The sequence below is a fragment of the Protopterus annectens genome, chromosome 7.part0 (assembly GCF_019279795.1).
Source record: "Protopterus annectens isolate FY-2018-M chromosome 7.part0, PAN1.0, whole genome shotgun sequence".
NCBI lineage: Eukaryota > Metazoa > Chordata > Ceratodontiformes > Protopteridae > Protopterus > Protopterus annectens.
Genome location: NC_056739.1, coordinates 480200815 through 480214302, shown reverse-complemented (window position 1 = coordinate 480214302; position 13488 = coordinate 480200815). Strand labels below are relative to the sequence as shown.

Here is a 13488-nt window from a genome sequence, read left to right as displayed (position 1 = left end):
GGTACATTCATGAAGAGGCATACCTTACGTTAGATCCTGTAACTTATATTATTGTATTCCAGCTAGATTTTCTTGTAGTAGAACTAATATAGTTTATATAGCTTTGTGTTCTGGTTGTCCTGCATTTTATGTAGGTGTGACTATTAGAAGCCTCAATAAGAGAATTAAAGAGCATTATTATGCACTGAAAGTAAAGTATGAAACTAATGCTTTATATAGGCTTTCTGCTATATGTACTTCTTACAGAAAATTTACTTTTACTATTTTAGATCATGTCAGACAAGACTTGAGAGGTGGCAACCATAAAAATAGTGTTGAGAGAAAGGAGACTGAGTGGCAAATTAAACTCGCATCTGATAGTCCCCCTGGCTTAAATTATGTTATTAATGCTAAATGTTTTTTTTTCATTCCAAAGGAAACTGACTATTTAATATTTATAACATATTTAACAATTATAACATATTTAACAATTATAACATTTTATATTGTTTTAAACAAGTATAGTATTAGATATTAGGTTTTCATTAGTTAATTATTCTTAGTGTTTAATTGAATACTGCCTTATACGGGAAGGTTTATGAGATGTAATTGTCTTTCTGCAGAAGTCTTTTTGATGAAAGCATTGAAAAAAAATTTTATGTTAAAGCTGTTTTCTCTGTTTTTTTGGGCTGCCAGTGTTTTTGGTTTAGTTTTGGTTTGGTTATGCTGGTTTACTTGGGATTCAGCCAGTTTTTGGTTTAAAAAATTCACTGAATGGAAAGCATCACAGAGAAGTTGACATTAACCTACCCTAATTTGGACTAAGATTTGTATATTATATCCCAAAACTGTCCCCGAGGAATGTGCTACTTTCTGTTTTAAGACTGTGCAATTTGTTTAATCTGTTTATTTGGTTCTTAGTTTACTAGTGTAAGTTGTGAGAACCAGATATATTTTGTGGTATTTTTGTTTGTTTTTATTATATGCTGAAAATTTTAATACAAAAGGTTAACAAAAAAGAAAAAAAAATGTTGAAGCTCTGCTGTCATTAAAAACAGAAACAATATTTAGATGTGTTATTCATTCACCCTAGTTTGCACCAGTACTGCAATTTTTGAAGTTAATTCTCAAAACCACCTCCATCAATACCACATCTGTGAAACATAGATAACCTGGATTTACCACCATGCCCAACAAGTAACTGCTGCCCAGTGAAAAAGTCACCGAACCTTCCTACACAAAATGTAAAATGTACTACTTTACATAGGTGTAGTGGCTTTACAGTGTTGTGGTGAGATTCACCCCATGGTTTTCTTTTATTTTTTTCATGAATTTCTTTAAAAAAATTAGGTCACTAGCAATGCAGCTTTTATCAATTATGGTGGTGGAACACAGTAATCACAACTGATAGAAAATTGAGGCAAACAAGCAATCATGCATGCAAAGGAGCTGTTGATTGAAAAAGGATCAAAACAAATCACTCTGTCTTGGGAACAAGGAAATACGTGAAAGTGGAGAAAAATGAACCATTCTCTGTTAGAAGGAATAATGTATATAAACCATTAGAGGGCGTTTATTTACTTAGCACATGGGGAAATATTTTTTTCAGTGATAAAAATAGCCATTTCCTTCTGAGATTACTGTGAGGGAAGATTGTTTTATTTCTGGGTTTTATTGGGCTTGGAATTAGTTATTTAATCTAGCATGTATCTGCATTTGTGTGTGTGTGTGTGTGTGTGTGTGTGTGTGTGTGTGTGTGTGTGTGTGTGTGTGTGTTTGTGTGTGTGTGTGTGTGTGTGTGTGTGTGGGGAGGTGGGTGGGGGGGGGCATGCCCATCAAAGAAAAACAGTCACTTTAAATAAATAAATCATATAAATCATACACGTTTGCAAACTGAAGAAAAAAAAAGGCAAGTTTTGTATTTGTCTGAGAGCAAAAGTTTATTTTATTACGTGTGGTAAAAAGCCACTTTCAGATAACAGGTTCTTTTTGCTACATGGTTATTAAAACTTGTGTTCTGAATGCCATGAAGATATGTAGCTGATCAGGAACATTTTCATTCAGCTCTGACTAGTAGTACAAGTAGCATGGTCCTTCTTACTTAGCAGGTTAGGTACGACATCATCTAGAACATCCATTCTGGTTAAGACATTATATTTCAGAAACTACCCAGGATCACAGTATTCCCATTTGCACAGAATGACTTTATGACAGTATTTTCAGAGCAATTTCAAAATTAACTTTCATTGAACTCTTTCTATACACCAGTGTAGTTTTAAGGTTAGGGCCAATTAACAAGCAGTTTAAAATCAAAAGTTACATATCAACCATCATTTGCTATAGTTTAGTGTCACCTTTCCCTACCATATATCCTCTGGTATTTAGCTCTGGTCTCAGTATTATGATGTAGCACTTGGGTAAGAATATACAGCCCAACATTCCAGCACTAGAAGCTAAGATGGCAAAAATTTCCACAGCCACCATGTACTTTCCTCTGGTGCTCAGGTATGCAGGTATAAATGACAGCCACACACTGACAAACACAAGCATGCTAAAGGTAATGTACTTGGTCTCATTAAAGCTACCAGGTATGTTCCTGGCTATAAAGGCAACCACAAATGAGACAACAGCTAGGAAGCCAAGGTATCCCAGCATGCTCCAAAAGGCTAATGCTGGCCCTTCATTGCACTCAATGATTATCTTTCCATCTTCTGAGCTCTTGTTGAGTTCTGAGAATTGAGCCAAAACAGACAACCAGACGAAACATATGATCACCTGAACTAGTGACCCAATGATGACAACAGAAATGGATACCCTTGGTCCTACCCAGCTTCTCAGCCTACTGCCCGGCTTTGTGGCACTAAAGGCAATCACCACAGTGACAGTTTTGGCTAGAATGCAAGACACACACAGGGAAAATGTCAGACTAAATACTACTTGACGAAACATGCAGTTCAGTTTCATGGGACGACCAATGAAGATCAAAGAACAAAGGAAGCAGAGTGTAAGAGCCAACAACAGGAAGTAACTGAGTTCACAGTTATTAGCCTTGACTATGGGAGTGTCCTTGAACTTAATAAAAATGCAGAGAATGGAAACTGTCAGCATACCTAGGCTAAAAGAGCAAAAAGCTAATGTGGCTCCAATAGGATCTTCATAGGACAGGTAGTCAAAAACTTTTGGGATGCACATATTTCGTTTGTCATTGGACCAGAAATCCTCTGCACACTTCAGGCAACTCACAGCATCTTGGGAAAAATAAAGAGAAGTGCACCAGGGTTAGTTGATTTTATAATAATTATAACAGTTATACTAATCATCATATTATCTCACTATCTATATAATCTTGGAAAGGACTATTGGCCTGTGTGCCTGCAATATGATAGGTAGTGCTTTGAGAAGACTGTTTTAGACCACAGAGTAAAAAGAAATACAGTAGAGCCTCTGTAGGTTGACCACCCAAGGGACTGTAGCAAACTGGTCAACATACGGAGGTGGCCAACACAAGGAACTAGGCCTACTCTACTGATATGTACATGCACTTTACTTTCTTGTACAGCTTTTATTAGAGAATATCTTACAAAATGATACATAATCAAAACACAGTAAAATCATACATACAGTATCATACAAAATCAATACATTTACTGTTTTCTCATGGTTTAATCATTCTTTCTGAAAAAAGAGTCAATCTTGGTCTGTTTCTTATTCTTATTACAAAGGTAAGTGGAGAAAGCACTCTCATCACTGGTTACACCACTCATCATACCTGGGCATTTTTCCACAGTAAATTACTTCAGCTGCATTATCAGATGCCTGACATCCTCTTCTTTTGGAGTCTCTGCAATTTCTGTGTCATCCTCACTTGCTACTTCCACTTCATCAGCTGCTTCATACACTTTTACACTAGTCTGTACTTTGGTCAATATCGCTTGGAAAATTGCTTCTGGGTCAGGTTCATTACAGGTTGCCTCCTCATTCATTGCAACAAAACCTTCAAAATCTACTTCTTCAAATTCTGCCATGGTTGACGGACTGTCTGATGCGGCCAAAACATCATGCTCTTGGGTTGCGACAAATTCAGCTTTCTTGAAACACTTTTGTATCATTTCTGGCTGAACTTTATTTCAAGCAAAACTGATTCAGAGGACATCATCCAGAGCATTAACTGATCCAGTGGATGAAGTTGTTTCCACAGGCGGACCACAGATTTGTGTTTTAGTAATGACCCACTGCAGGAGCTGGGCTTGGTAGTGCATTTTAAATGTTTTGTTAATGCCTTGGTCAAGAGGTTGGATTTCTGAGGTTGTGTTTGGAGGCAGAAATTTCAGTATCATGTTTGTGAGATGATTCACTTGCAGGTGGCCAGGACAGTTGTCTCCTGTCAACAGAACACACCATTTCTTCTTCTTTTCTCAGTCAATAACCCTTACCCACTCCTCAAATATGGCACCTGTCATCCATGCACATTTGTTTGATTTCCAAGTGACGGGAGGTCTTTGGGCTTCAGGTTCTTGAATGCGCATGGCTTTGCCGATTTACCAATCACCAAGGGCTTTTGTTTCTCTCTGGCTGAGCTAGTGCAAAGCAGAACTGTGAAATGTTCTTTGGAAAGTTTTCTGCTCTTACATTTGTCACCCTTCATGACGAAGCTCCTGTCAGGCATTGCCCTGAAAAAAAGTCTACACTCGTTAGCATTAAAGCTGTCATCATCTTTTAAACCTCTGGCAAAGTCCGGGAACTTTTTGATGAACTGTTCCACAACTTCTACTGGAACTTCATTGGATTCACCACACAAGACTTTCTGGGAGATCTTGTGTTGCAGTTTAAATTTCTTGAGGCAACCACTTGATGTTTGGAAATCTGCCACTCCAAATTCCTGTGCAAATTTTTTAGCAACTTCTTGGATCATCGGCCTGGACATTTGGACATTATCTGCCCTCATTTGTTTGAACCAGCTTAATGTGGCTTTATTAACTTCATCAAGGGAAGTTTCCCTTCTTTTTCACTGCAGGTCTCCGCTTTTCTTACCATATCTCTCCAAGTACTCATGTTTACATTTTTGGATTTTGCTAACTGTGGTCTTGTTAACACCAAAATGTTCCGCCGTCTTTCTTTGGCTGCTGCTTTCCAGAAAATGTAGAAGATCAACCTTTTCCTTTACTGTCAGCTCTTCTTTCTTTTGGGCCTTCATGTCTCGATTAACTGTAAAATTTTTCAGTAATTGTAGGATGTACCTACGATTCAGACTGGTCCTTCATGTTGAAAAAATCTTCAGCAACATGTGATAAACAATAGGACAGTAGGCCTAATCCAACACGTGGTAATAATAAAACATGAAAAAAGAACTTATACTAATGAAAAAATAATACAACTAAGGGGCAAAGCCCACACCTTCTACCCCTTGGTGTAGAGTGGACTCAACTGGTCAAGTTATAGAGGGTAAATTAATATTGTGTGTCACAGTCCAAGTGGTCAAGATACAACTTACAGAGGTGGTCAATATAGAGGTTGGTCTTCCATTGAGTACATGTGGTGTATGTCTGGTCTATGAAAATTAGTTCAACTTAAGGAGGTGGTCTATGTAGGGAGGTGATCAACTATGGAGGTTCTACTGTACAGCAAATGTCAGTTGATGGGGACAGGTAACAGCACAAGTTATGTACATTACCTCTCCATACTTTACACTAAACTCTTTGTTTTGTTTTGGATCAGAACCTGTGCAGTACATCCCTATACAATATGTTCCTTGCATAGATAATATCACTTCTTGGTAAATTGTGTTTGATTCTAATTTCTAAGACAAATGTGAGATGAGGTGACATATGAATCACAACCACTAAGTAACCCACAACTAATGACATACCAACCCTGCAAACATGCAGCAGTATATTTCTTGTCATTGTTAACCATGACAAACAGTGAGGTGCTGTAACCACCTCCAAAAGAATGATGCCCTTTTGATGCCCAAATATGCTGAACATTGCTTTTTGTACTGCTCATTCATTTATTGGGTAGGGTATTTCAAAATAAGGTATTTAGCTGGCAGGAAAAATGACGGCCATGTTATATATCTCGGTTGATAAGAGCACAGCATTTTTTTAATTTAATGCTTTATTAACCATTTAACTTTAAACAAACACTGTGCAATCCTCATGCATGATGCACAACATTCTTCTAGTGATTAATCATTTTTCGATTATTGTTTATTGCTTGTACATTCTTAACACATAGGCCATAATCCAGTTCCAGAAGTTACATCTTTCCATTATAATGTCTCTTTATTTAAATTGGCTCATTCTTTACACATTCTGCATTGCCAGTTCTTATATCTCTCTTATCAGGAGCAAAACCAAGTATCTTGAAAATACAAAAGTGTTTATCTCTTCTCTAAAACAACTGTGTACATATTTCTTTTCTTTCATCTAGATCAGATATGTTAACTCATACAGCTTAAGTCCCTTCTTGTGCATTGTAGCTTACAGTTTCCCTTACCTGCTCATTTCTAATTATTTCATCCCATATTTGACATTTCTTTTTGTGGTATTGACTTAATCTCCCTTGTTGACCCCTTCTTCAGCTCTTTTAAGTTTACTCATTAACTGATGTATCTCCCCCAAAGAAGGCTCATCTTGTCTTTTCCAATGCCTGTTATCATTTTTTTAGATATTATCTACACCGATGCCAGCAGATCACATCTAATTGTGCTTTCCATTCTTATTGTTGGTTGGCCTATTAAATAATTCTCTTCACTTTCTCCTTACTCTATCCCTATTATTTGTTTTGCCAAGTTTACTAGATCTCTCTTACTTTTCAATGTTTGCATCCCAAAACATATGACTCCAAGATCCCTCTTCCTCACCTCTGCTTCTCCAACATCTTCGGCATGAATTTGGGTGCATTTTATTTATTTATTTGTTGGTGTATAAGAATATTTATATAAACATTTTCAGAGAAATATCTGAAACTTCCTTGACTTTGTTACTTTTTTAAATGGAGCAAATTTCTGTCCAGCAAGCCTCTAAATTGGCCTCACCTGGTATCTTTTTCCAGTTTCCTATAAGTTTTGTATGATATGTCTCTGATTTACTTTCTCTTAATGCCCTGTATTTCCTGCTAACTATTCCCTCTTTCATTGCTCCCACAGTTTCAGCACTACTATACATTTAACCAATGCTTCTGGGCAGTATTGTAGATGTCTTATTTCTTGCCAGTTTATCTCCCATCCACTGCTCCTTAGTTTCCCATAACACTGTTGTACTTCCTGTCAGATAACAGCCTGTAATTAATCTATTTCTAGGTTGGTATTAAGGTTACCCATACCAATGGGCAACAGCTCAAAGTTCCACCATTTCTCACACTTGACCTTCAGTGCTGCTTTTAGATGTTTACCCAGTATTGCAAGATAATTATCCTTGGTGGAATTCCCTTTCAGTTGCCTATTACATCTCCTACTTACTGTTTTTAATATCAGTTCCTTCCAGTTTCTCCCATAATTACCATACTGCAGGCAGTACATTAGTCTAACCCGCATTGCTAGAAAATATACTTCCAGGTTAGCTAGTCCTTCCTCCTGAGAGCCCATTAACAATTCCCACCCTACTTTACGCCTCTTATGCTCCCATACATATTGTACAAGTATGTTTTTTACCATTCTCCTAATCTTAGTTATTAACTTGTTCCATGTTTCTATAGGGGAATCCAGGGAACTCTTTGGCAGCCAAATCCCCAAATATTTCATTTTATAATGTCTCCATAGTGGTATTTCTGAGCCATTTGAAATGATGGCTTGTAGTTTATGGTTAATACTTTTGTTTTATTTTGAATTATTTTTAACCCTGCCATCTCTGCAAACTGATAAAGTATATTAAATAAGATTGTCAGGTCTCTATCTGGATTAGTTAGAAATATTATAACATTGTAAATAATGCTAACTTGTTCTATTTTCCTCATTCCTGCCAATCCTGTAACGTTAATGGTCTGATTTTGGTGCCCAGGACATTTATGTGCAATACAAATGGCCTTGGTAAGATAGACACCCCTGCTAGTCCCTTGTTGTATGGGAAATTCTTTTGATGTCCTGCTATTAATTGTAACTCTCACTCGAGAGTGCCTGTAAATATTCTGGCACAGTTGTATTATTACAATAGGGAAGCGGATCTTTTCTATGACTGCCCATAAAAATCTGCAGTTTATCCTATCAAATGCTTTTGCTGTGCCCAGACCTACTATTACCAATGGTTCCTTTTTCATTCTTCTGCTTTCCTTTAAATCATATCTACCAGCATTATGTTATCAAATATCTGTCTTTTTAACAACCCTACGTTGGTCTTGATTTATTATTCTTGGCAATATTAATGCCAATCTATTGTCAAGAATGGATATAAATAGCTTAAAGTTGTGATTTAAGACTGAAACCAGTTTATATGATTTTGGGGAGAGTGGATCTGTCACTTCTTTAGAAATCACCAAAATAATTGCCTCCTTCCAGGAATTAGGTACTAGTCTTGTCCCTAATATTGTATTTATTTATTGATTGATTTTTTTTACCTGGAAAGTCAATCTCTGCACAAGTTTCCTTTTCAGAGGATGCCCAAGAAGAAATGTTCCATTTTACACAATGTGTAGAAGTCAAGATTTATATAATAAATTCACACACAGACTTGTAATGATATGACAGTTAATCAAAAAATAATGTTTACATACATGGAGTAGTAAATGTACATACATAGAATAGTTAATGAACATAAATAGAACGGTAATGATATGACAGTTAATAAAAACATGACAGTTAAAACAAGAATTCAGTAAAATATTAGCTAAAATGAAACAAGACTCTATAGTTATTTTCGAATGGAATCAGGTGTAACTAGATATTGTGTAGGAGACAGTGAAGTAATTATAGAATGAGAATGGCTACAAATTATGAAGGAGTATTGATGAAATCCAGGTAAAAGTGAGACAGAGATAGTAGTAGAGAGGGATAGATGATAGATATTTAGAGATTGTGAAGACGTAGCTATATTATGGCCAGTGATGATGGTAAGGGTTTGAAGATTATCCAGCAGCATTACATCTACTGAGCTTATAACTGAGTAGGTAGGATATTTAGTTGAGTTTTAAATCTTTTTAGAGTGTATCCTTGTTGCACAGCTACTAGGATGGAGTTCCAGGATTTAGAGAGGTGGTGGGAAAGTAATGATTTGTCAGCAGAATTATTGTGTTTGGATACATATGATAGGTATTTGTCTGATGAATGTACTAGCCTGGAAGGGTTATATATTTGCATGATGTTGGAAATGCATGGACACTTGTTAGGTTTATACATAATGCTTTGGATTTGTGGAAGTTGAGTAGGTTAAATAATGTGGAAATTCCAGCCACTGTAATTCCCTTTGGGCAGCACAGTGGTGGGTTGTATTTGGAAGGTTAGCAGTGAATTGTGCTATTTTATAGTAGCATTGCTCAAGTTTGTTAGCAAGGTCACTTGGATGTTGTTAAAGAAGGGTACAGAATACGATGCAGTTGGCGAGAAGAGGTGATGTGTTTTCTTACAGTGTCTGACAGGAAGGGTTTGTCTCTATGGAGAGAATGTAGTTCTTGGTGCAATTATTTCACTATATTTTGCATGTGTGTGTCAAATGTTAGGTTCTCATCTACACAGATGTCTAGCAATTTAGTATATGTGACAAGTTCAGTTTTTGTTTTATTGGATGAAGTAATTGACATGGAGGTTTAGCTGATTGTAAGCCATTTAGGAGTAAATAGGATTAGTTTGGATTTACTTGGGTTTATGAAATCCAAGTTTCACTAGAGTAGAGGACATCTGGGTAAGTTCTTGTAGTCTGTTGATGTTTTTTGCAATACAGATAACTGTGGCATCATCTGTATATTATGGATGCAGTTTTGCAGGCTTTATGTAGGTCATTGAGGAAGACGTTAAAGAGAATAGGTCTCAAGATTGATCCTTGGGGTACACCGACTGAGACAGGGAGTAAGGATGAGATGACTTTTTGCCATTTGGCAGCCTGAGCTCTATTTTATTGGAGGTAGCTATGGAATCCTATTAATAGAAGTGGTGTTGAGTCCTAGGTTATGAAGTTTGTGGAGAAGAATAGAGTGAGTGACTGTGTCAAAGGCCATTGGATAAATCAATGAAGAGGACAGACACTAGGTTTCTATGATTCCTATTTGTGTTTATTGTACTGGTGAAGCTAAGTAAAGTGGTAGAGGTATGGTGGTGGGCATAGAAGCCATTCTGAGATGAAGTGAGGAAGTTATTTAATGTGAGGTAGTGTAAGACGTTGACTGGATTTTTTTTGTATTTTAGATAGGGGGAAGAGGATGGCACTGTGCCTGTAGTTTGGGAGCTCTGTTGAATGTCCTCCTTTGTGGAGGGGAAGAATGTGGATTTATTTTTCCAATGTGTACGGACATATGTTTCAGTGATGGAGAGAGTTATTAGAATTGAGTTAGGGTAGTCTATTGCTTCTGCAGCCATCTTAAGGTATTCACCAGGTAGGTTGTTGGGTGCTAAGCTGGTTGGTAATAGTTTTTTATGTAAGTTGTGGGGACTGGTTGGAAAGAGAGGCTATGAATAGCAATGGCTGGTGGTGCTGTTGTCTGGTTGTTGGTATTAGGGGAAGCTTGGAGTAGTGATGAGACTGACTGAATGAAATGAAAGCTGAAAGCATCAGCAGAGTTGGTAGAGTTGTTGATAGTGTTAAGTGTAGAAAATGGTTGAGTAGTGTGGCTGGGATTGAACAGGTGGTTGAAAAGGACCAGGATATTTTGAGATTTTTGTAGTTTGTATACTGCAGGCCAATGTAGTATGCTTTTTTTTAATCGACTTAATTTGAGTTTTAGTTTGGTTTCTAAGTTCTCTGTATTTTTGGAAACTTGCTAGTGTTTATTGGCTGGCCATGTATTCCAGGCTCTATCTTTAAGTCCTATAAGATGTTTTGCATTTTGAGACAAGCAGGGAGCAGTTTTGGCCCTAACCCTCTTTTCTCTGAGTGGAGCAAGTACATTTAGGACATTCCAAAAAATGAAATTAAAAAGAGCCACTACACCATCTAGTGAAATGTATTTTAGAGCATTCCAGTTATATATTTTTAGGAGATAAAGGAATTTTGTTGAAATGTGTGAGGTTACATACTATTATGAAATGTGGCTCCTTTTGAATATTAATTTGTTTTCTTGTTATGTAGGTAGTGAGTGATCACTTAGGGTATCTGGAAGGGAACCTCAGGTAAGATTTTTATGAGTCATAGAGGTAAGAATACAGTCAATTAATGTTCCCTTAGTGTTGTTTTTACAGTAATGGGTGAGAGCGGTGATTAGCTCTGGAGATCATAGACATTGATTGGCTAGGTGAGCAGGAGGAGACAGTGAGCCAGTCAATATTAAAATCGACAAGTAATTGTTTTTCTTGGGAGATGTTGGAGACAACCCAGCAGAAGTCTTCTGCAGTAGAGCGATTATTACCAGGTGGCAAATAAGTACCTGTGGTAGATAATGTCGTGTTTTGGTTGAGTTCGAGGGGAGATATGAGAATTTCTCCCTTGTCAAATTGTGGAGGATTTAGTGGTGAAGGGGTAAGCCGCAGAGAATTTTTGTGTAGTATTGCGACTCCACTGGACCTTTTATTTTGTCTGTCTGCTCTTAGTAAATTATAGTCGGGTAAAATTTCATTATCTTTTTGTTTCTTTTTTCAACCAGGTTTCAGTTAGTACTACTATGTCTGGAGCATTTAGGTCAAGTCAGGCATGGAACTGTAGTATCTTGTTGTAGATGCTTCTAATGTTTGTATGTGTAATGTTAAGGCAAGAGCAAGTAGAGTTGTATTGTATTAGAGGGGTGTTTGTGGAGATTGTAGAGTTAAAGGTAGATAGGGATGTAGCTGTTTCAAGTTTGTATGGATGTTTCCACTGAGTTTTATTTTTGAAAAGATATGGTTGTTGTAGGATAAGCATTTAATTTTAATTTTTAATTTTAGTATCTGTACTATGGGGTTTTATAAGTGAAGTTTGTGTTTGAAAAAAGTTTGTGGTGTTAGAAGCATATAAGGTGAATATTATCTTGGGTGAGTTAAGGGCTGAGTATGCTGTAGCATGTTGGATAGTACAACTAGGATGATGGTGACTGGTTTTATGGAAGTGCGAAGGTAAAGATGTTAAGTGGGTGATGAGCAGAAGTGAGAGAGTCAGCATGGAAAGTGATTACTTTTAGAACAACATTTTGACAAGTTTAGGGATAGTGGAAGGGATGGAAAAAGAGGGGTGAGGTACTGAATTGGAAAGCAACGTGGTGCTGAGGTGTTTGTGAGTAAGATGGCTAGGAGTATGTTATGATATATAGGACAGAAGGGAGAACTGAATAGTGGATGGAAAATTGAATGAAATATGGGAGGGACTGCAAATAGTCAATGTGTGCACACATCATAGACTGAGACTGGTTGAGCTTTGAAGTGGGAGGAGTTTATTAAATAAACTTACCTAGATTTGCAGTAAAGATTTCCCAAATTTCCTTCCATGTTAATACTTGGATTCCATCTTATCCTGGTGATTTACCATTTGCCTGTTTCTTTAGCTGGTCTGATATTTCCTGCACTGATATTGTCGATTTATGCAATCTCTTTCTGCTTGTGTGGATGGCATATCTGTCTCCCTTAAGTACCTCTCTAAGCATGTGTAGCAAGCTTCCTCAACATTTGATCTCATATAGAGCTTCATATAACAGTCTCAGTATGTTTTTTTACAATGTGTTCTGGGTCCCTTATCACTTGACCTGTATTCATGTCCCTGAGTTTGGTTATACACCTCTCCACTTGCTGTTGCCTATATTTCTGTGTTAGTACTTTTTGGTAACCTGGTATGTTACAAATTTATCTCAGTTCAGAACTACTAACTGTTTCATAATGTCTTACTCCATGTTGTTCCCATTTTCTAGTCATTTATGTTAACTCTGTATCCCCATAAAGTGTAATTTTTATACCATCACTCTGCAGTCCCTTTATGCTTTCTAATCTCTGCTTCTGTACATCTCTCCTATCCTCCCAAATCTCCTCTTCATATCCCTGCAATATATGTCTAAGTGAAGTTTTGTTTTGGCCCCATTCAGCCAGTGAAATCTTTTTTATTGATTTAAATCTTCCCCACTGGTGAAGAATATTTGCTAAATGCTGCCTGCTGTTTCATTTCCTCCACCAGTGTGCCTGCACCCTGCAGAGCCTTTCCATAGTATTGTATGATGGGTAATGTAGTTTTATTTGCACTAAGGAATGCCCTGATATTAACCTCAGGTGAGTCACCAGTTTGTTTCACTGAATATGCATGTTTTGCTGTTACAAAACAATCTATCTGATCTAGATAGGTTTCCTTGTCTTCCTGCCTGACAAGTGTATGCTTTTTCTGCCCTTGAAAGTAACCCTGTATCTACTAACTCATAGCTCTTACAGATTTGGTGAAAGCATTTCCCTTCTGGAAGGATATTTTTTTCCTAGGTCCC

General features: G+C 37.1%; 1 protein-coding gene across 1 annotated transcript in view; it reads right to left on the bottom strand.

The window, feature by feature from the left end:
• Positions 1-1915: 1915 nt before the first annotated feature.
• LOC122805823 (vomeronasal type-2 receptor 26-like) overlaps positions 1916-13488 on the bottom strand; it is a 129470-nt gene continuing 117897 nt past the window's right edge. Inside the window, exon 3 of the mRNA XM_044076083.1 lies at positions 1916-3227. Coding sequence (XP_043932018.1) covers positions 2317-3227 — 911 coding nt within the window. The 3' untranslated portion in view covers positions 1916-2316. The remainder of the gene's footprint in view (positions 3228-13488) is intronic.